Genomic DNA, 24,612 nt, shown 5'->3' with positions numbered 1-24,612 from the left:
GTAGGGAATGATGCAGATTTTTTCTTTTCTGATTGAAGCCACTACTTCTGACATAATTTTGGTGAATATTCTTGGTGCTGGGGATATCCCGAACGGCAATACGTTGAATTGAAAATGCAACGTTTGATCCTCTTGAACCACCGCAAACCTTAGAAATTTCCGGTATGTTGGATGTATAGGGACGTGATAGTATGCGTCCTGTAAGTCGATGGTTGCCATCACATATCCTTGTACTATCAAGGGAACTGCTGATCTGATGGACTCCATTTTGAATCTTTGGTAGATGATGTATTGGTTTAAGGGTTTCAGATTTATTATTATTCTGTAGGTGCCGTTTGGCTTCTTTATCATAAACAGGCGTGAAGAGTGGCCTGTGTGTTTTTCTGTTTTTGGGACCGGTGAAATAGCCCCCAAGGATAGTAGGTCTTTTAGGCCGGACATCAGTGCGGTTCTTAATCTCAGGGAGGTTAGACGAGTTATCCTTACTTTTTTTGGAGGATATGAGGAGAATTCGATCTTTACCCCTTCTTGAATTACCTTCAAGACCTATTGATTGGAGCAGATCTTTTGCCATTGGGGAAGGTATTTCATGATTCGTCCCCCCACTGCTCTGGCGTCACCGCTTCTGTTGTCGCTGTCCTTTTAGGAAAAAAATATTCCTATCTTTCCCCCCTTTGGGGTAGCTCCACCGACCGGACTTGCCCTTCCCCCTGTACTGGGGATTCCGTTCCCGAGGGGGGCGAAATTGGGTCTTCTTGTAGTGTCTGGGTTCAGGCAGGGATTTCTTTTTATCAGCCACCTTCTCCAGGAGGTCGTCAAGGGCCTGGCCAAACATATATTCTCCCTTGAAGGGAATGGAACAAAGTTTTATTTTAGAAGCCACGTCACCGCTCCACGATTCCAGCCATAGTGCTCGCCTTGTGGAGTTCGATAGGACTGATGCCCTGGCGGTTACCCTCACAGATTCCGCTGAAGCATCCACCAGGAAGTCAGTGGCTTTCTGCAGTAAAGGTAGGGAAGCTTGTATCTCCTCTCTGGATGTGCCCATAGCTAGGTGCTCTTCAAGCTGGTTGAGCCATCTTGGCATGGACCGTGCAACACACGTGGAGACTACGTTTGTGTTCAGAAGGACTGCTGATGTTTCCCAGGATTTTCTGAGAAGGCTGTCCATCTTGCGGTCCAGAGGATCCTTTAGTTGCGATGAGTCTTCGAATGGCAATACTGTCTTTTTAGCGACTCTTGCCACCTGAATATCGACCTTAGGTATCTCGGTCCAAAATTTTGAGGTTTCTTCATCTACGGGAAACCTGTCTTTCAATTCCGCTGGTGTATTCAGTCGTCTTTCAGGATTTTCCCATTTGTCCAGGATTAGATCCTGAATGTTTTTATGTATTGGGAACACCATCCTTTTCTTTGAGCGGAGACCACCGAACATCTCTTCCTGGACTGATCTAGTGGGCCTCTCTTCTTCCACTTCCATCGTTCTTCTTACTGCTGAGAGGAGGTCTTCCATAAATTCCATTGAGAAATAATATTTCTTATTTTCCAGACCTTCCTCTGCTGGACTAAGTTCACCTTCCTCTATAGGGTCTTCTGGAAGGAACATCTCGTCCTGGGAGTCCGAGTCTTCTTTCCCTTCCAGGGAAATTTTCCTCTTTTTTGCCTTTGGAGGCGAATCAGAAGTGGATCGGGAAAAGGAGGCCAATGAAGACTGAACCTCCTGACGGACAATCCCTTTGATCTCGTCTATGAGGGACGGCTGTTCTTCCCTCAAAATCTTCTCTGTGCATTTTTGGCATAAATATTTTTTGCTTGAAGAAGATAGTTTTTTTGAACATATAGCACATTTTCGGCTAGATTTATTTCCTGGTGCAGGATCCTTGTCCCCCTAAAAAAGAGGGAGAAGGGTAATTAATGTATCAATTCTAACCTGCACCTAGGAAAGGACCCCCAGTGCCAGACTTACTGGGACTGGAATAGCGCTGGGCTCCGCAGACATGGAGAAGATAGATTTCTGACATCCAATGTAACAATATAAAATGGATTAGGTCCTACCTTAGATGTCTTCAGTCCAGGGCTCTTATATAGGCGACTGGACTCAGAGCTCTCCCTCTTTCCCTGGGGAGGGGGGTGGCAAGGCTCCTCCCCCTTGGTCCAATTGAAGCAGGAACACCTGCGATCATCTGCGGGGTTATTTATTATTCGCTTTTTTTTTCTCCCTCTTTACTGAGAGCCCAAACGGACCGGAAGTGACTTAAGGGACCCTTTTGCGGTGTGCCACGTCACTTTCCGGCCGTTTCCAAGTTACTGCGTTCCAGGGTGGAACGCACACCGGAAGTGACGTTATCGGCGGTCCGCGTCACTTCCGGGACTCTGCACGTGTCTCTCCGCTATGGAGACTGCCGGAGGCCGCCTTGAGAGGGGGGGAGGAGCGGGGCTGGAGAGCTCAAGGAGGCCTCCAGCCCGACACCCACTGGACCTTACCCGCAGGCGCGGACTCGGTGGGGACAGGGGTCCCGAGTCCCGGAGGAGACGGGAGCAGCATAAGGGAAGGAGAAGAAAAACTGCCCGGTCCCAGCTGCCCGGCTTAAAGGTATGCTAGGAGTCTGCCGCCGGCACAGAGCACCCTGGATGACCTCTTCATCCCAATAGGGACAGGAAAAAACACTGGAGGGAGGATGAGGGAGGGGCTATTTAACCTCTTTGTGTTTCCTGTCCCTATTAGGGTGGGATGACATCCTCCTTTGGTGCTGTCGTGGGGGGTTATTGGAGAGAAAAAAACCTTATTATGCTCGGCCATCACCAACCATTAGTTTAAGGGTGTTTAAAATAGTCCCATCTTCATAAATGGGGTTTTGTCAGATAGTGCCTGTAAATACAAGCGATTTTGCAATTTACTGCTTATTAAACAGCCAAACAAGCTGTAAATGTGTCCTTCCTGGGATGTTGACCCAAGGTGGGGAACATCTACACCATCTGGAAGACAGGAAAAAAAAAAAGCAAAAAAAAAAAAAATGTGCAGAAGATCTGATGGAGGTCGTGTCTGCCTCCTACAGACACTACGCTAAAACTGAGCTGCCTAGTGTCTGCCTCCTACAGATACTAGGCAAAAAGCTGAGCAGCCTATTGTATTCCTCCTACAGACACTAGGATAAAACTGAGCTGCCTAGTATTGTAGGAGAGGATGTAACCCACCAAGTGGAGCCAAAACTTTTTGATCTAGTGTTGAGCCTAGTCATGGCAGGGCGTATAGCCATGGTCATGTACCCCTATGCGATTAACGAGAAAAGTATAATCAATTTGATTTTGTACCTCCAAAACACAAAATCCCTTCAAACTAATATAAAGAAATTACAAATTATGATATGAAAGCTACTTTTCCAGAAAAGTAAAAAACAAAAAATCGACCGATAAAAACACCATATGTCAAAAAATATTTTATTCAATTGAGTCAAGCTGATCAATTTGCCAATGAAAATACCCAAAACATAAAATACATTAAACAAAACAATATTTGCAGCATCGGCCAAGAAGATAATCTGGGTGACAGTTTTTAACTGGTCAAAAAGTCAAAATGGGGCGTAATTCCTTCAGTCTGCAAACACCACAACCCCAGACCAAAAACAAGAAAAACAAAAATCTAAAGAACAAACAGAAGTCATCACTGTTACGACAATTCATAGAATTTTTTCAGTGTTCTCCCGAGAGGAACTGTCCATTGGTAAAATTGAAATCTTTCTCTCTGAGTGCACATATAAAAGTCATTGCTGCTGCCACCCCAGCGTTCTGGACGAGTGGCGGTCCACCCCACCCGCTGAAAAAGTTCCTCCGAGAGGAGGGATGTAACGATACAACAAGGAGGTATGTGCCGCTTCTTTTCACAGTTCGTCTTTTTCAATGTCGTCAAGATCTACATCGCTGAGATCAATGTCATCCTCAACCGGCAGCTGCAGAAAAAAAAAACAGAAATTCAAGGTGCATTTATTAAAGAGGTTCTCCGAGCACATGATATCGATGACCGCTACACATTGAACAGAGCTGCATGGTGCTCAAAGTCTATATCTGGCCATCGCTGGAATGGATTGATGGAGGTGCCAGGTGTCGGACCCCCACTGAGCTGATATTGAGGACAGGTTATCAATACCTTACACCCAGCGAGCCCCTTTAAGGAACTGGCAAGAAAGCCAATTTGAGTCATGTTCTGCCACAGAGTAATAAATCTTTGAAACGTAGTGTTAAGACACTGTTCGCACAAATATGGCTGTTGTGTTTCTCCAATTATTCCTCCAGGAAATTAATAATGTGACAACAAAGCGTTTCCTTTCCCCTTCTCAAAAGGGCAGGTCCAAACTACATTTCAGAAACCAGACTTCTATTAAAGGGAATCTGTCATCAGGTTTTTGCTATGTAAACTGAGAGCAGCACGATGTAGGGTCTGAGACCCCGATTTCAGCGATGTATCACTTACTAGGCTGTGTGTTGCTGTTTCAATAAAATTAGTGTTTTATCAGTAGGCGATTATCACTACAGGACTAGTTGTCTCCGGCCTCCTAGTCCAACCACGCCCCCCACCAGTGATTACCGGCTTTCTGCCAATCAGAGGTGTGGGCGGGGCTATACAGGGCTCAGCATTTGAACACCGCTAGATCTGCAGCAGAGAAAACTGTAATTGTATCAAAATGACAGCACGCAGCCCAGTAAGTGATATATCGCTGGAATCAGGTTCTCACCCCCTACATCATGCTGTTCTCAGATTACATAATAAAAACCAGCTGACAGTTTATATTTAAAGGGGTTATCTGGGACCTACATACTGATGATCTAACCACATGAGTAGGAGATGGGATGCAATGTTGGTCAGCAGCGAGCACTAAACAATCTACAAAATGGCTGTGGTCCATGACACACTTCTTATATCTGGCAACCGCAAAAGCAGACTGATTGAGAGAGGAAGGGTGGTGTGGGGGGAGTGTCAGACCCCCACTATTGTCCTATGGATAGGTCATCAATATAGAAGTCCTGTACAAGCTCTTTAATAACCGTAATTCGATGTGTTCTTACCTCTCCATCCTTCCCATCCCAAGCCTCCACCGTGTTAATCTTGGGAATGGTGCCACCGCCAACTGGAGAAGTGGAACCGCGGCCAAATGAGAGCTCCCTGCAAATACAGAGGAAAAAGCAAAAACAAGTAAATATGGAGGTCACATTTATATAACCAGGACGGGGCAGAAGTCTTTATAGACTTAGCGCTGAAAAGCTCAGAAGTGACATTCACCCACGAGACACAATTTACCGTAAGAACTCGTTGATTCCCTGCTCGCTGAAGGAGCCCTTCAGTAGTGCAAACTTCATCTTTCGCGCATTAACAGCAGCCATGGCCGGATAACCAAAGCCACCGATACCAAGAGCGGTCTCCATGTCCAGCTGTGCACCGGCCTCTGTCCAGAGCCACCTGTAACAAAGCATGCACTATTATAACTTCAGCTACTGAGACATTAAAAGGGATATTTCTTATTTTTCACAACTGGGATATTGTTGGATAATGCTGGTAAAAACAAGCACTTTTGCAATTTACCGCTTATTAAAATTTGCAACCGTTATTGAGATATTAACATTTTTTTCTTTACAGGTCGTTGCCTAGGAGACTGACCACCACTGCTGCTTAGAACGCAAGTACTGTTCTGAAAGTAGCCAGAATTAGAAGGTAAAAGCTCACTCTAGCGATCCGGGTTAGTTTAAAAAACAAACAAACAAAAAAAAAAAACAGTGCTTACAAGCTCAACAGAAAAAAAACAAACTTGTAAGCACTGCTCATTGCTGTTGTCTGGTAGTGGTGGTCGCTCTCCGAGGCAACGGGCTGTAAACAAAAGAAAAGTGTTAATATCTAAAAAACGGCTGAATGTTTTTACAAGCAGTAAATGGCAAAATTGCTTGCATTTGCAAGCACTGTCCGACAATATCCATTTATGAAAATGGGAATAACGCCTTTAACCCCTTCCTGACAGGAGGAGATTTTTCATTTTTTTCTACTTTTGTTAGTGTCTCCTCTTCTTCCAAGAGCCATAACTTTTTTTATTCTTCTAGCGACAGACGTATGAGGATTATTTCTGGAGGGACGTTATTATTTCTTACTGACCAGCATTTATTTTACCACGTGATGAACTGGGAAATAAATTCCAAGTTTGGCAAAATTTTAATGTTTTTACTCCACAATTATTTTTATTTTATTCATTGTGCGATAAAAATGACCTGGCAATATGATTCTCCAGGCAGTATAAATATGGCGATACAAAATATGCCTAGTTTTTTTTTCAAGGTGTAAAAAAAAAAAAAAAGTTCAGAAATTTGTAAAAAATTAAAACTAAATAAATACAGCTTGTGTCGCCATTTTCTAACATCTATAACATTTTAGTTTTCCAGTCAATGGAGCAGTATGAGGTCTCGCTTTTTGAATGGCAAGCTGACGCATTGGTTTTTTTTCCTGCTGGATAGGATTTTCAAGACAAATTTTTTTTTTTTTTTTAAATCAATCATTCTCATTACCATATAATGTACTAGAAAATGTAAAAAAAAAATTCCACGTGGGATGATATAGTGAAAAAAAAAAATCAAAAAGCAATTTGCAATTTTTTTTGGGGGGTGGGTGGGAAGTGTTCTACAAGGTAAAATTATGCGATAAATAGGATTCGAAAACATGATTCTCCAGGTCGTTATAATGGTGCCAATACCAAAGTTGCATAGTTTTTTTTTTTTTTTTTTTTTATATAATTTATCATAAAACCAAAGAAACAAACAGAACTTTAAAAAATAAATAAAACAATTGGTTTGTTGCCATTTTCTTTAATCTGCATTTTTATATTTTAAATTGGTCCCATCGATGGATCTGTGTAAACGCTTACTTGTAGCGTGACAAGCTGTAGCTTTTATTGGTAATTCTTGGGTACATACAAGGTTCTGATCACTTTTTCTTACATTTTTAAACAAAAAAAACAGCAATTTTTATTTTACGCTGTTTACTGTATGGGTTAATTGATTTTATATTTTCAGAGATCGGACGGACTATGATAACGAATAGGCTAACTTTTTTTTTTTTTTTTTGCATTGGGAAGGCTGGGTGATCCAAACCTTTAAAAAAACTGTAGAAACTTTCATTTTTGCTTATATATGGGAACTTGAACCTGCAATGATTTGGCTGCTTGTACTATTATACTGCAATATAATATATAATATATATATAATATATAATATATATATATATATATATATATATATATATATATATATATATATATATATATATATATATATATATATATATATAATATATAATATATATATATATATATATAATATATATATAATATATATATATATATATATATATATATATATAAATAATATATATAATATATATATATATATATATATATATATATATATATATATATTTAAAAAAATTAAGACTTGGGGTCACATTTGAATAAAACACAATAAAAGTGTCATGGCGTCTGCAGGCGGACTTACCCCCACATCTTCTTCTTGTACTTATCAGCCATTTTCAGCATGACATCCAAATAGGCATTCCTTCCAGATGCACCTGCAAAAAAAATTTAAGGCAATTGTCACGACACGGGTGGCAAAGGCCAAGCTATGCCAACCACTACCCCTCCGATCAGTCCCAACAATGTGCAGGATTGTATCAGACCTATTACCTGTGTCCAGGATATGAGGCAGGACAGCGACGATGCAGAGCTGGTGTTCCTCGCAGGTCTTCTTCACGACGGCTTCATTCAGCATCTGTCAAAGTAAAAAGTATGAGAGTTCATCATACGTGTCTGGGAATATGGGAGGAAGAAGAGGAAGGTCACAGGAGTTTTCCGGCTCCACGCATCCTTCGGGACGGTGTGCTCCTGATGATTGACATGTCGGATTAATGGCATGGTTAATCTTTTTGGCCAAACTTTGTGCTCTTCAATGCTTTGTCTCTGCAGGGACACTGAAGGAGGCCGGATCCAGCGCTTACAAGCTCTATAACAAAGAGCTTGAAAGTGCTGCACTCCTTTTGTAGGAAACCTGTGCTAAACTGCAGCGACAACTGATAAAGTGCCCTCTGTTCTTGAGAATACAAGAGCAGTAGGATACATAGATGCCACCACCATAGATGCCACAAAAATGAAGAAAACTAACCTCCAGGATTTCAGGGGCAGGTGCGTTATCAGAGAACAAGTCAAGAGCACGAGCCACGATATCCGCCCTTGTCCGTCCACCTTCATAGTTGACGGGTTCCTCTCCTTTCGGGAAGATTTTAATTGTGGGAAATCCTCTGATCTGAAAAGAAAAATAATTAGTGTTACAGATGCTGCGCTACGGCCTGAAGCTGATGGGGGCGTTACACAGACTGCTTGGATCCTTCACTGCCGAAACCCTATACTCTAGAGGAGAACAAGGTCCATTAATAGCATTCAGATATAATGTCATTATTAGTTCAATTTCCCAATAAAGGGTGACTTAAAGTATTCATACCCCGTGAACTTTTCCACATTTTTTTTATGTTACACCCAAAAACTTAAATGTATTTTATTTGGATTTTATGTGACATACCAACACAAAGTAGCAAATATTTGTGAAGTGTAAAGTCAATGATACAAGCTTTCCTCCAGGATTGCACTGTATTTAGCTCAATCCATCTTCCCATCAACTCTGACCAGCTTCCCTATTGAAGAAAAGCCTCCCCACAGCATGATGCTGCCACCACCATGTGTGATGGGGGGAATGGTGTTTTCATAGTGATGTGCAGTGTTAGTTTTCCGACATGCATAGCGTTTTGCATTTAGCCCAAAAAGTTCTACTTTGGTCTCATTTGACCAGAGAACCTTCTTCCTCATGTTCACTGTGTCCTCCTATATGGCTTTATGCAAACTACAAACAAGACTTCTTATGGCTTTCAAAAATGTCTTTCTTCTTGCCACTCTTCCATAAAGGACAGATTTGTGGAGTATGCGACTAATAGTTGTCCTGTGGACAGATTCTCCCACTGAGCTGTGGATCTCTGTAGCTCCTCCAGAGTGACCATGGGCCTCTGGGTTGCTTCTCTAATTAGTGCTCTCCTAGCTTGGGATGTCAGTTTAGGTGGACGGCCATGTCTTGGTAGGTTTACAGTTGTGCCATACTCCTTCCATTTTTGCAGGATGGATTGAACAGTGCTCCATGAGATGTTCAGAGCTCGGGCTATTTTTTTTTTCTTACAACCTATCCCTGTTTTACTCTTCTCCACAACTTTATCCCTGACCTGTCTGGTGTGCGCCTTGGTTTTCATGATACTGTTTAATCTCTAATGTTCTCAAACCTCTGAGGCCTTCACAGAACAACTGTAAGTATACTGTGAATAAAATACACACAGGTGGACTCAATTTACTAATTATGTGACTTCTGGAGGCAATCTGTCACTCAGGATTTTGTTTAGGGGTATCAGACTACAGGGAGGGCTGAATACAAATGCACGTCACAATTTTCAGATTTATACTTCTAAAATAATAAGAAAACCAAGTATCAATTCCTCTACACTTCACAAGTACTTGCTACTTAGTGTTAGTATATCACATAAAATACACCCACAAACGTAAATGTATTGTGAAAAAAAAGTGGAAAAGTTCAGTTCACATAGAATGAATTACTTCTTCAAGGCACTGTAACATACATGGTCTTTTGTCTTTCTGCTACTGCTCTCCTCTCTGTCAAACTGATGTAGGCATAATAGAGAGCTGGATTTTAAGCTGAGGACAGGTAAGCCAGTGGACAATGGAGGAAGCAATACACACGGGAAAGTGAGGGGAAAGGAAGTTCCAATTCCTACAGTGTTGACAGAATGCTGATGAACAGGAACCCTGCTAAAACCCCTGCTGAAAGAGTGGAAGGCAAGTTACAATGTAGGCAAATTTCAACAATGTGAGTGGTGATCCTATTAGTGATTTCTAAGGATCTCTTAGATAAAAAAACAAAACAAACATTCTTCATTAATCATGGGATGTACAGTAATCCCTTGTAGTTCGTAGATATAATAGTACTTAATGGATAAAGAGCAGACAGCTCAGTACAAAATTATAGCATGGTCAGTAGTTTTTCTAGTTTTTCTTAAAAGAGAAAAAAAAAAAAAAAAAAGGGGGGGGGGGGGGGAACAGTCCCTGTATACAGTGAAGTCACAGCGATCTCCTGATTTTATAGCCCAGTGTCAGTGACGGGGTACCTACTGATCCCTTTATACGCAGCTTATATAGGTCACTACTCACCCCATAGCGGCTGGCTAGTCCTTGGTGAACCGTGGCATCAACTGCTCCCAGCTTCACTCTGCCTTTCGTTTGTTCGGCAACTTCGGAGGCCGCAGCCGCCCACTCAGGCTCTAAGCTGAAGGCACACACAACATGGCATATTATTTTATTTTATTTTATACACACACACACACACACACACACACACACACACACACACACGCCTCATCTTTTTAAAGTGACTTTTTTTTTTGCACATAACTGATATTCTGCTGCAACAATCACCGGGTGTAAACGGCGAAACCAGGAAATGGCTGAGTGTTGCGACCCGCACCTGTGCCTGCTACACTGGGGGGGCACTGACTTTCCCTTATCTCAGGGGTACCTCTGATGGTGAGGAGGCCTGAGCCGCCAGCGTCTCTCCTTATCTCCTGCGCAGGCCCTGACAGTGACCCCCTCTACCACCAGAGAGGAGGACTGTACAAAATAATGATACTGTGACAAGACAGGGAAACACAGACAGGGTAAACAGAAATAGCAGTCACACAAAATGGTCAGTCAGCCACAGAGGAAACACAAGGGAGTTAAGAAGGGGAAACCAAAAAGGAGAGAAAGCAGGTAAACACACAGCAAAACAGCAACCACCATAGCTAAGTAAACCTCCAAGCTCCTATACACAACGCTCTTCCTTCACTCTCCAAGTCAGGAAGATGAACTGATCACTGACACTCCAAGAAGTCAGAGCTGAGTCTATATAGAAGGGAAGAGTAGTTAACCCAAATCAGATGAGAGACCAGAATCTCAGGAAAACCCAGCAACCCAGATTAACTCCTGCACTGCTGACAAAAAGAAGTTAATAAACTGGAGAGGAGCTTCGGACCGGTGTGTGTGAACTATGCCCAGAACGCTGCAATTCTCTGGTACCTCTCTGTCGTGGTAACCCCGTGACACAGGGATAGGGGAGAACTTCAAATGGAGATTAAACGCCTCAGATACCAAGGACAAAAGTGGCCACAGCATCTAAGTAGTTAGTCAAGTCCGGAGAATCTCCCTAGTGTCCCCCCTACAATGCAATTTCAGGGTGCGCTGGAGGCTTAATTGAAAACCTCCCCAGGTCAGTAATCTTTGTAATCCTATTAAACCACAACTCAAGAAAAAAAAAAAACACTCAAAAAAAAACAAACCAAAGCTCATCCACTGTAGTAAAGATACCCACTGTAGTAAAAGGTTTATTCCCATCTTAATACATAGATATCGTAGAGCCAAATGTAAAAACAAGCACTTTTTCAATTTACTGCTTATTAAAATTTGCAGCTTTCTTGATATATTAACGCTTTTCTTTTGTTTACAGCTTGTTGCTTTGGAGACCGACCACCGCTGCTGTCTAGCTTGTAAGCACTACGCTGAAACTGGCCGGGATTAGGAGGCAACAGTGAATGCCATTGATCCTGTCTAGCTTTAAAACAGAGCTTACAAGCTCAACAGAAAAGAGCCTGTAAACACTGCGAATGTACTGCGGTCTCGCAACGGTGGTCGATCTCCAAAGCAACGATCTGTAAACAAAAGTAAAAAAGTGTTAATATCTCAAGACTGGCTGAAAATGTTAAGCAGTAAATTGAAAAACTGCTTGTATTGACAAGCACTATCAGACAATGCTATCTATTAAGATGGGAATAACCCTTTAAGGTGACCTACACTACCGTTCAAAAGTTTGGGGTCATTTAGAAATTTCATTAGTTTTGAAAGAAAAGCACATTTTTTTTTCAATGAAGCTAACATTAAATGAATCAGAAATACACTCTATACATTGTTAATGTGGTAAATCACTATTCTAACTGCAAACATCTTGTTTTTATTGCAATATCTACATAGGTGTATAGAGGCCCATTTCCAACAACCACCACTCCAGTGTTTTAATGGTACATTGTGTTTGCTAACTGTGTAAGAAGGCTAATGGATGTTTAGAAAACCCTAGAAAACCATTGCACAAGTATGTTAGCCCAGCTGAAAACGGTTTGGCTGATTTGAGTAGCTATGAAATTAACCTTCCTTTGAGCTAGTTGAGAATCTGGAGCATTACATTTGTTTGTTCTACGAAACTCTCAAAATGGCCAAAAAAAGAGAACTTTCATGTGAAACTCGACAGTTTATTCTTGTTCTTAGAAATGAAGGCTATTCCATGAGAGAAGTTGCCAAGAAACTGAATATTTCCTACAACGGTGTGTACTACTCCCTTCAGAGGAGAGCACAAACAGGCTCTAACCAGAGTAGAAAGAGAAGTGGGAGGCCCCGCTGCACAACTGAGCAACAAGACAAGTACATTAGAGTCTCTAGTTTGAGAAATTGATGCCTCACAGCTCCTCAACTGGCAGCTTCATTAAATAGTACACGCAAAACGCCAGTGTCAACGTCTACAGTGAAGAGGCGACTCCGGGATGCTGGCCTTCAGGGCAAAGTGGCAAAGAAAAAGCCATATCTGAGACTGGCTAATAAAAGGAAAAGATTAATATGGGCAAAGAACACAGACATTGGACAGAGGAAGATTGGAAAAAAAGTTTTATGGACAGGCGAATCAAAGTTTCAGGTGTTTGGATCACAGAGAAGAACATTTGTGAGACGCGGAACAACTGAAAAGATGCTGGAAGAGTGCCTGACGCCATCTGTCAAGCATGGTGGAGGTAATGTGATGGTCTGGGGTTGCTTTGGTGCTGGTAAAGTGGGAGATTTGTACAAGGTAAATGTGATTTTGAATAAGGAAGGCTATCACTCCATTTTGCAAAGCCATGCCATACCCTGTGGACAGCGCTTGATTGGAGCCAATTTCATCCTACAACAGGACAATGACCCAAAGCACACCTCCAAATTATGCATGAACTATTTAGGGAAGAAGCAGGCAGCTGATTCTCTATCTGTAATGGAGTGGCCAGCGCAATCACCAGATCTCAACCCCATTGAGCAGTTGTGGGAGCAGCTTGACCGTATGGTACACAAAAAGTGCCCATCAAGCCAATCCAACTTGTGGGAGGGTCTTCAGGAAGCATGGGGGGAAATTTCTCAAGATTACCTCAGCAAAGTAACAGCTAGAATGCCAAAGGTCTGCAATGCTGGAATTGCTGCAAAGGGAGCAGTCTGTGACGAAAGCAAAGTTTGAAGGAGAAAATTATTGTTTCTAATAAAAATCATTATTTCTAACCTTGTCAATGTCTGGACTATATTTTCTATTCATTTTGCAAATCATTTGATAAATAAAAGTATGAGTTTTCATGGAAAACAGAAAATTGTCTGGATGACCCCAACTTTTGAACGGTAGTGTATATACTAGAACTTCCAGTGTACACTTACTTCTTACAGTGGCCGCACCATGGAGCGAAGAACTCAACAAGCCAAATGTCATCGCCGTTCAATACTAGTCTGTCAAAATTGTCATCTGTCAGTTCAATGACCTCCTTCTTGCTTCCAGTGCTTCTCTGCTACAGAATACAAGAGAAAAAGAATATAACGATTAATTATTCCATCTCACTTTCAAAAATATTTACATTCAATTATTATTTTAATTTTTTTTCAGTTTGTCTTGATGCATTGACCCTCAGCAATCGGTTGCAACCATGAAAGAATCTAACAATAAGCATTGAGTTTCTCTGCAGTGCCCCCACAGGGAACATGAGGAATTACATTGTTTGGTCCTCCAGCGTGAGATTTTTTTTTTTCTTTGTTAAGTCACACTTATCTCTTGCAGACTGTTTAATAAGAATTCCCTAACCATGTGTTAAATAAAGAAAAAAAACAACTAAATAAAATAGCCTAAAACTTTGGCTCACATTGGCAAGCAAGCCATTGTAAGCTCTCATTTGCTGGTACTGACTATGCCTTCAGAAATTAGCTCATCTCCCGACCCTATAAGCAACATTGGAACCATGTAATGTAGGTGAAGAGGTAGGGAAGGCTCAGGCATTAATGCAAACAGTAATTTTTTGTTTCAAAAACAATAGGGCAGCAAGAGCTCGTCTATCAAGAAGGTCGATCATTCTAAATGTCTGTTCCTATATTGGTGCTTTCGCCTCCTTTACACAATTTAAAAAAAATGATTGTATAGCAGGGGTGGGCAATTAATTTTCCTGAGGGGCCACTGTTAAAGGCAAAGACTAGTGCTGAACCATTTCTTTAAGAAATCTAAATTCTCATATTTTCTTGTCAGTTCAGTTCATTCTTGTTTTTCTCAAGATTGCAAGAGTGACCTGTATACTTACTTCTTCAACAACACATGAAAGACCGTGACTGCTGTGGAGGCCGAACCAATAGGATGAAATTAATTCTGCTTAATATATTATTAATAATTATATTAATAGTATCACTTAAAATTGAGTAAAATGAAGTATGCCGACAACCCCCTATATACAGCACGAGCCCCCCACGCAGCCTCCCGATATACAGCACGAGCCCCCCACGCAGCCTCCCGATATACAGCACGAGCCCCCCACGCAGCCTCCCGATATACAGCACGAGCCCCCCACGCAGCCTCCCGATATACAGCACGAGCCCCCCACGCAGCCTCCCGATATACAGCACGAGCCCCCCACGCAGCCTCCCGATATCCAGCACGAGCCCCCCACGCAGCCTCCCGATATCCAGCACGAGCCCCCCACGCAGCCTCCCGATATCCAGCACGAGCCCCCCACGCAGCCTCCCGATATCCAGCACGAGCCCCCCACGCAGCCTCCCGATATCCAGCACGAGCCCCCCACGCAGCCTCCCTATATCCAGCATTAGAGCCCCGCATAGCTTCCCCATATCCAGCATTAGAGCCCCGCATAGCTTCCCCATATCCAGCATTAGAGCCCCGCATAGCCGCAACATGTCCAGCATTAGTGCCCCGCATAGCCTCCCCATATCCAGCATTAGTGCCCCGCATAGCCTCCCCATATCCAGCATTAGTGCCCCACATAGCCTCCCCATATCCAGCATTAGTGCCCCACATAGCCCCCCCATATCCAGCATTAGTGCCCCACATAGCCCCCCCATATCCAGCATTAGTGCCCCACATAGCCCCCCCATATCCAGCATTAGTGCCCCACATAGCCCCCCCATATCCAGCATTAGTGCCCCACATAGCCCCCCCATATCCAGCATTAGTGCCCCACATAGCCCCCCCATATCCAGCATTAGTGCCCCACATAGCCCCCCCATATCCAGCATTAGTGCCCCACATAGCCCCCCCATATCCAGCATTAGTGCCCCACATAGCCCCCCCATATCCAGCATTAGTGCCCCACATAGCCCCCCCATATCCAGCATTAGTGCCCCACATAGCCCCCCCATATCCAGCATTAGTGCCCCACATAGCCCCCCCATATCCAGCATTAGTGCCCCACATAGCCCCCCCATATCCAGCATTAGTGCCCCACATAGCCCCCCCATATCCAGCATTAGTGCCCCACATAGCCCCCCCATATCCAGCATTAGTGCCCCACATAGCCCCCCCATATCCAGCATTAGTGCCCCACATAGCCCCCCCATATCCAGCATTAGTGCCCCACATAGCCCCCCCATATCCAGCATTAGTGCCCCACATAGCCCCCCCATATCCAGCATTAGTGCCCCACATAGCCCCCCCATATCCAGCATTAGTGCCCCACATAGCCCCCCCATATCCAGCATTAGTGCCCCACATAGCCCCCCCATATCCAGCATTAGTGCCCCACATAGCCCCCCCATATCCAGCATTAGTGCCCCACATAGCCCCCCCATATCCAGCATTAGTGCCCCACATAGCCCCCCCATATCCAGCATTAGTGCCCCACATAGCCCCCCCATATCCAGCATTAGTGCCCCACATAGCCCCCCCATATCCAGCATTAGTGCCCCACATAGCCCCCCCATATCCAGCATTAGTGCCCCACATAGCCCCCCCATATCCAGCATTAGTGCCCCACATAGCCCCCCCATATCCAGCATTAGTGCCCCACATAGCCCCCCCATATCCAGCATTAGTGCCCCACATAGCCCCCCCATATCCAGCATTAGTGCCCCACATAGCCCCCCCATATCCAGCATTAGTGCCCCACATAGCCTCCCCATATCCAGCATTAGTGCCCCACATAGCCTCCCCATATCCAGCATTAGTGCCCCACATAGCCTCCCCATATCCAGCATTAGTGCCCCACATAGCCTCCCCATATCCAGCATTAGTGCCCCACATAGCCTCCCCATATCCAGCATTAGTGCCCCACATAGCCTCCCCATATCCAGCATTAGTGCCCCACATAGCCTCCCCATATCCAGCATTAGTGCCCCACATAGCCTCCCCATATCCAGCATTAGTGCCCCACATAGCCTCCCCATATCCAGCATTAGTGCCCCACATAGCCTCCCCATATCCAGCATTAGTGCCCCACATAGCCTCCCCATATCCAGCATTAGTGCCCCACATAGCCTCCCCATATCCAGCATTAGTGCCCCACATAGCCTCCCCATATCCAGCATTAGTGCCCCACATAGCCTCCCCATATCCAGCATTAGTGCCCCACATAGCCTCCCCATATCCAGCATTAGTGCCCCACATAGCCTCCCCATATCCAGCATTAGTGCCCCACATAGCCTCCCCATATCCAGCATTAGTGCCCCACATAGCCTCCCCATATCCAGCATTAGTGCCCCACATAGCCTCCCCATATCCAGCATTAGTGCCCCACATAGCCTCCCCATATCCAGCATTAGTGCCCCACATAGCCTCCCCATATCCAGCATTAGTGCCCCACATAGCCTCCCCATATCCAGCATTAGTGCCCCACATAGCCTCCCCATATCCAGCATTAGTGCCCCACATAGCCTCCCCATATCCAGCATTAGTGCCCCACATAGCCTCCCCATATCCAGCATTAGTGCCCCACATAGCCTCCCCATATCCAGCATTAGTGCCCCACATAGCCTCCCCATATCCAGCATTAGTGCCCCACATAGCCTCCCCATATCCAGCATTAGTGCCCCACATAGCCTCCCCATATCCAGCATTAGTGCCCCACATAGCCTCCCCATATCCAGCATTAGTGCCCCACATAGCCTCCCCATATCCAGCATTAGTGCCCCACATAGCCTCCCCATATCCAGCATTAGTGCCCCACATAGCCTCCCCATATCCAGCATTAGTGCCCCACATAGCCTCCCCATATCCAGCATTAGTGCCCCACATAGCCTCCCCATATCCAGCATTAGTGCCCCACATAGCCTCCCCATATCCAGCATTAGTGCCCCACATAGCCTCCCCATATCCAGCATTAGTGCCCCACATAGCCTCCCCATATCCAGCATTAGTGCCCCACATAGCCTCCCCATATCCAGCATTAGTGCCCCACATGGCCGCAACATGTCCAACATTAGAGCCCCACATGGCTTCAACATGTCCAGCATTAGTGCCCCACATAGTCTCCCCATGTCCAGCATTAGAGCCCCACATGGCCTCAACATGTCCAGCATTAGTGCCCCACATGGCTGCAACATGTCCAGCATTAGTGACCCACATGGCCGCAACATTTCCAGCATTAGAGCCCCACATGGCCGCAACGTGTCCAGCATTAGTGACCCACATGGCCGCAACATTTCCAGCATTAGAGCCCCACATGGCCGCAACATTTCCAGCATTAGAGCCCCACATGGCCGCAACATGTCCAGAATAACATCCCATACACATAATAAAAAAATAAAATAAATAAAAAAAGACCACCACATACTTGATACTTACCTCAGTCCCGTTCAGCCGGCGCTCTGCTTCTGCTCCGGTGCACGGACTCCTCGCAGTGCACAGCTAATGCTATGAGAGGACGTCATCGCGTCAGCTGTTTCTAACGCTGATTGGCTGGAAATGGGGCCGAAAGCCCCTCCTCCACCAGTGCATTCACCACGGATGGAGACAGCGAGCGGGCGGGTACGGTGCGCCGGACCGAAACAGGCAGAGGGCCAGATATGGCCCGCAGGCTGCACTTTGCCCAGGTCTGTTGTAGACTATAGGAGACACATTTCTAGACATCTTGCCTGCACTGCTCCGGGAAGGGTGCAACTACAATATATATTAAAAGTGGATCTATGCGAAAGCTATAAAAACCATGAACCCGTCCCATCAAACACAAAATCAATTGAAAAAAAAAAAACACGTCACGCCAAAAACATAGGATGATTTTAACTTTATCACCTCCCAGTCACAACTACAAATTAAATACAAAATATGGAATACGGGATTAAAAAAAATACTAAATTGAAAATGCACACACAAAATAAATAAATAATAAAAAAAATAAACAGGTCTTCTCTTATCCCATTTTGCCTCATACTACCATCAAAACTAAGAAAAAATACTTTGTATCAGAAGTTCAGCCATGCCACCTTCTCCTCCTTACTGTCTTGTGTGTGTCTGTAAGACAACTGGCTGCAGCAGGAGCCTCCCCCCAATGCAGCATCTGTAGTAAAGCTAAGTTCTCACCATTATATTTTTAGTCCCCGTGAGGTCTGCGTGCATAATGAACCGCCCGTGGACCGCACATAGACCAATGTTAACCTATGTGTTAGTACACATGTGCCATTTTCCACACAGACCTCAAGTCCGCATGGGGAAAAAAAGTTGCAGACTAGATTACTGCACATAAATAGTAAGGAGCTCCGGCACCTATCCTCTATGTAGAGAAGTACACGGAGACAGCCACAACCGCAAAGTTACTGGGCCACAAAGTTCAGCACTCATCTGAGACAAAGGATCATTAAAGGGTTGGCCTGGTACGTAAAACGTCCTTCCCTGCAGCGTCTGATGCCCCTCCTGGAACAGGACGTCATCAGGGGCATCGCTGCAGTTACTTACTACAGTTTCTTGCATCGCCACCATCTGAAGATGTCCTGGAACCATGGTCATGGTGATACTGTGCAGGATTGAGTGAAGTGCCAGCACTCTGCTTCTATCTCCGCACTCTGCTTCTGCGAGATAAGGGGGCAGAGATAGAAGCAGCAGCGAGAGATCAGCTTTTATCCCTGCCCTCAACCGAATAGTTATCAGGGGGTGGCACTAGTGTCACTCACCCGACTTCTATCACTACCCCCTGAAGATTCAATTGAAGGCAGCGCTAGAAGCACTGTCCCTCACTGCTTCTATCATTGCCCAATGATGACGTTTTCTCTCACAGAAGCAGAGGCTGTGGTGATAGAAGCAGAGTGCCAGCGCTGCTCTCACCTCTCCCACAGCTTCAATCACCATGGATTCAGTACATCTTCAGAACGGGGAGCGATGCAAAAAACTAATGAGTGCAACACCGCCCACTGATGTCCTGTTCCAGCAGGGGCAATAGGCATTGCAGAAAATGAGTGCAGCCCCAGCTTCCTGTAACATCCTGTTTGCAAATCCCCTCAATTGAAATGTCACAGGAAGTAAAAAACAAACAAAATACATTTACTGTAGCTAGGGAGAATTGTACGTTGTTGTATATAAAGTCAATTACAAACGTGGTTATGGTATAAAAGGTAGATATTTAGAAAGGAGATTTTTACTCGACCAACCCTTTAAGTCTGACCCCTTGCTAAGGGGTTGGGGGTTCAGCTAACGAACAGCTTACAATGGAACTGGTCAGCAGAAGATTAACCCCATTGTTCTCTGCAGGATTTTTAGAAAAATGACCATTTCAGGATTATGCAGAAAATGCTGCAGAATTGCAAACAGTGAGGGCACCTATATTTCTAATTTAATTTAATAATTCATTACTATGTATGACATTCCTTTAAGAACCAAGCAAGGAAGGTGTCCACTATCAATCATCTATGTGCTGTCTGAGTATTTAGCAACTTAAGTTCCATGTGTACTTCTGGTGTTTGCCTCATCATCCACTTCTCTCTGGCAAATCATCTCTTCACAAACTCCTGCTTAATATCTATCTGCATTTACTTGCTGGCGTAGACCTGTGGTTAACTATTTGTCTGATGTAAGCATAACAAACTCTTCTCTGCTAATACTGATGCTGTTCACACTATTACGCTGCTGCGAAAGTGCGTAATCTCTGCAAGCAAGAATCCAGTTTGTATGGTTACTTGCGATTAACATTTGTTTGCCGGAGTCTCAGCTATTGAATGTCTGCTGAGAGCATTCAACTCTGCCATTAACCATTTGTTTGCAGCAAGTCCTGGATGGTCTATATCCACATTCCTTGCTGTGTGTCATCTACCATTTTCTGCTCCGCTTATCTGCCTGCTATCATGGTCTTCAATGATCCATGGGCAGTCTGGCAAGTGCTGCCCGCAGTGCCACTGCCTTCGGTACGTGTTGCTCATCTTGACCGTCAGCTTAAATTCCACCTACCAGGTGAGCCTGTAACACACTACTTAAAAGGACACTAGTGCCAAGGTCTTCAATCCTAACGGTCAATACTTTCGACAAGCGGCATCCTCAAGTCTCAGGCGCAGTACAAACCATATGATTGAGATAAATAAGTTTTAGACCCAGAGCATTAAGCCCAAACCTAGAAGCCAAACATTTTTTTTCAGAGCTAGAAATGGGGCACCACTCCATACTATATTTGTTCCGATCTATAAATGACAACGATCTTGAAACTGAAGTTGCAAAGCAAGAAGGTAGCAAATAGGTCTCAAGTTATGTGGTTCTCTAGTGTGATTTTCTCATTCCACTCCCACACCTTCCTGAACGTAGCTTTCCTTTCCAAAAATTATTTATAAATCAACTCAATTTACATAGAGGAGACTCTTTTTCACCTTTCGCGGTTATTGGTCTTCTCACATTGCTGAGAAGGTGCACTGATTGAAGTATCAGTTTTGCAAACAACTTTCATCTCTAACTCTTCCAGAGAGAGCTACCATTAAAGTGGATGGGTGTAATCATGCCAACGAGCGTAGGACTGCATAATATGAATGGGTTGGAAGTCCGAATTAGGGATTCGGTAGGGTCTAGGCTAAAAACATGTGGCTAGGGGAGAGGATCCAAGCAAATATGTGGCCATGTGGCTTTAGACTCTTAACGTTACTCGTATAGTGAACGGTTATAGTTACATAGGTTGAAAAAAGACCTAGGTCCATCAAGGTCAACCTTTCTCCACCACTCATACAATGGATGTGTTCCTCTAGAACGCTACCTTCCTCTGAATATTAGATTGGGTTCCTCATGCATGTAATCACTTCACTCCGATAGTCAGCATTGCCCAATGGGACCAAACCAATTTGTGCCAGACCACTTCCAGAACTACCAGATCATTAGTGTTGAATGGACGACCATTAGTGCTTTATAGTCAAACCTTCTGAATGGCCTTTTTTTGGTTAATGTGAGCCCAACACTAAAGAAAATCGTGAAGGTTGTGTTGCACCGAGCTAAATTCTTCACCGATTGCTTCAAGAGCCACCAGGTTATTAATTTATTTTTATTTATATGTTGTGGTTGTAAATTTGGCAATTTAGAAAGTACCCTAAAGATTCGTTCCATCCCTAGCACCACCTGACGAGAAGTCCAATGTGATCGCAGGTACCACGTTAAAAAACTACTTTTTAATCTACATAAATAGTAAGAAACTAAAAAATGATAGTGCTGGCCCCCTTAAAAATAGTCTGGGTGAAATGGTGGATGAGGATGAGGAAAAAGCCAATATGCTAAATGATTGATTTTTTTTCAACATTATTTACACAAGAAAATCGCATGACAGAAAACATGATCAGTGATAACAAAAATTCTCCATTAAATGTCACTTGCTTAACCCAGCAGGAAGTACGGCGGCGTCTAAAAATCACTAAAGTTGACCAATCCCCGGGCCCGGATGGGATACACCCGCGAGTACAGCAGGAATTAAGTAACGTCATAGATAGACCATTATTTTTAATCTTTAAAGATTCCATAATAACAGGGTCTGTACCACAGGACTGGCGTATAGCAAATGTGGTGCCAATATTCAAAAAGGGGACAAAAACCGAACTTGGAAATTATAGGCCGGTAAGCTTAACTTCTACTGTGGGTAAAATCCTGGAGGGCTTCCTAAGAGATGCTATGATAGAGTATCTGAAGAAGAATAACCTCATGACCCAATATCAACATGGGTTTACGAGGGACCGTTCCTGTCAAACCAATCTGATCAGTTTTTATGAAGAGGTAAGTTCTGGACTGGACCAAGGAAATGCAGAGGATGTTGTGTATATGGACTTTTCAAAAGCTTTTGATACGGTTCCACACAAAAGGTTGATACATAAAATGAGAACAATGGGGATAGGGGAAAATATATGTATGTGGGTTAAGAATTGGCTCAGTGATAGGAAACAAAGGGTGGTTATTAATGGAAAACACTCAGACTGGGTCTCAGTTAACAGTGGGGTACCACAGGGGTCAGTATTGGGCCAGCTTCTTTTTAACATATTTATTAATGACCTTGTAGGGGGCATACAGAGTAATATTTCAATATCTGCAGATGACACTAAACTCTGCAGTGTAATCAATACAGAGGAGGACAATTTTATATTACAGGAGGATCTATGTAAACTAGAAGCTTGGGCTGATAAATGGCAAATGAGCTTTAATGGGGATAAATGTAAGGTAATGCACTTGGGCAGAGGAAATAAAATGTATAATTATATGCTTAATTGTAAAACACTGCACAAAACTGTCACTGAAAAAGACCTGGGTGTATTGGTGGACGACAAGCTCACGTTTAGTGGCCAGTGTCAGGCAGCAGCTGCAAAGGCAAATAAAATAATGGGATGCATTAAAAGAGGCATAGATGCTCATGAGGAGAACATAATTTTACCTCTATACAAGTCATTAGTGCGACCACACTTAGAATACTGTGTACAGTTCTGGTCTCCAGTGTATAAGAAAGACATAGCTGAACTAGAGTGGGTGCAGAGAAGAGCGACCAAGGTTGTTAGGGGACTGGGGGGTCTGCAATACCAAGACAGGTGATTACACTTGGGGTTATTTAGTTTGGAAAAACGAAGACTTAGGGGTGATCTTATTACTATGTACAAGTATATGAGGGGACAGTACAAAGACCTTTCTACTGATCTTTTTACACTGAGGCCTGAGACGGGGACAAGGGGGCATCTTCTACGTCTGGAGGAAAGGTTTAATCATAATCACAGACGCGGATTCTTTACTGTAAGAGCAGTGAGACTATGGAACTCTCTGCCGCATGATGTTGTAATGAGTGATTCACTGTTAAAATTTAAGAAGGGCCTGGATGCCTTTCCTAAAAAGTATAATATTACAGGTTATACACTGCTCAAAAAAATAAAGGGAACACTCAAATAACACATCCTAGATCTGAATGAATGAAATATTCTCATTGAATACTTTGTTCTGTACAAAGTTGAATGTGCTGACAACAAAATCACACAAAAATCATCAGTGGAAATCAAATTTATTAACCAATGGAGGCCTGGATTTAGAGTCACCCCCAAAATTAAAGTGGAAAAACACACTACAGGCTGATCCAACTTTGATGTAATGTCCTTAAAACAAGTCAAAATGAGGCTCAGTATTGTGTGTGGCCTCCACGTGCCTGTATGACCTCCCTACAACGCTTGGGCATGCTCCTGATGAGGTTGCGGATGGTCTCCTGTGGGATCTCCTCCCAGACCTGGACTAAAGCATCTGCCAACTCCTGGACAGTCTGTGGTGCAACGTGACGTTGGTGGATGGAGCGAGACATGATGTCCCAGATGTGCGCAATCGGATTCAGGTCTGGGGAACGGGCGGGCCAGTCCATAGCCTCAATGCCTTCATCTTGCAGGAACTGCTGAAACACTCCATCCACATGAGGTCTGGCATTGTCCTGCATTAGGAGGAACCCAGGGCCAACCGCACCAGCATATGGTCGCAAAAGGGGTCTGAGGATCTCATCTCGGTATCTAATGGCAGTCAGGCTACCTCTGGCGAGCACATGGAGGGCTGTGCGGCCCTCCAAAGAAATGCCACCCCACACCATTACTCACCCACTGCCAAACCGGTCATGCTGAAGGATGTTGCAGGCAGCAGATCGCTGTTCACGGCGTCTCCAGACTCTGTCACATGTGCTCCGTGTGAACCTGCTTTCACTTGTGAAGAGTACAGGGCGCCAGTGGCGACTTTGCCAATCCTGGTGTTCTGTGGCCAATGCCAAGCGTCCTGCACGGTGTTGGGCTGTGAGCACAACCCCCATCTGTGGTTTTGGGCCTTCATGCCACCCTCATGGAGTAGGTTTCTAACCGTTTGTGCAGACACATGCACATTTGTGGTCTGCTGGAGCTCATTTTGCAGGGCTCTGGCAGTGCTCCTCCTGTTCCTCCTTGCACAAAGGCAGAGGTAGCGGTCCTGCTGCTGGGTTGTTGCCCTCCTACGGCCCCCTCCACGTCT

The 24,612-nt window shown here is 44.2% G+C and overlaps 1 protein-coding gene across 1 annotated transcript in view; it reads right to left on the bottom strand.

Annotated features, from left to right (window-relative positions):
- Positions 1–3,422: 3,422 nt before the first annotated feature.
- The window catches only part of PDIA6 (protein disulfide isomerase family A member 6), a 43,005-nt gene continuing 21,815 nt past the window's right edge, over positions 3,423–24,612 (bottom strand). The window contains exons 6-13 of the mRNA XM_073674156.1: positions 13,608–13,735; positions 10,287–10,401; positions 8,188–8,328; positions 7,713–7,797; positions 7,525–7,597; positions 5,294–5,452; positions 5,062–5,158; positions 3,423–3,947 (exon numbers count right to left, since the gene is read on the bottom strand). Coding sequence (XP_073530257.1) covers positions 3,879–3,947; positions 5,062–5,158; positions 5,294–5,452; positions 7,525–7,597; positions 7,713–7,797; positions 8,188–8,328; positions 10,287–10,401; positions 13,608–13,735 — 867 coding nt within the window. The 3' untranslated portion in view covers positions 3,423–3,878. The remainder of the gene's footprint in view (positions 3,948–5,061; positions 5,159–5,293; positions 5,453–7,524; positions 7,598–7,712; positions 7,798–8,187; positions 8,329–10,286; positions 10,402–13,607; positions 13,736–24,612) is intronic.

This window comes from Phyllobates terribilis, unplaced genomic scaffold, assembly GCF_046119375.1.
Source record: "Phyllobates terribilis strain yellow unplaced genomic scaffold, ASM4611937v1 Scaffold_3__8_contigs__length_932513732, whole genome shotgun sequence".
In the NCBI taxonomy this organism is placed as follows: domain Eukaryota; kingdom Metazoa; phylum Chordata; class Amphibia; order Anura; family Dendrobatidae; genus Phyllobates; species Phyllobates terribilis.
The sequence above is the reverse complement of the archived record's forward strand: the minus strand, read 5'-3'. Positions and strand labels throughout refer to the sequence as shown.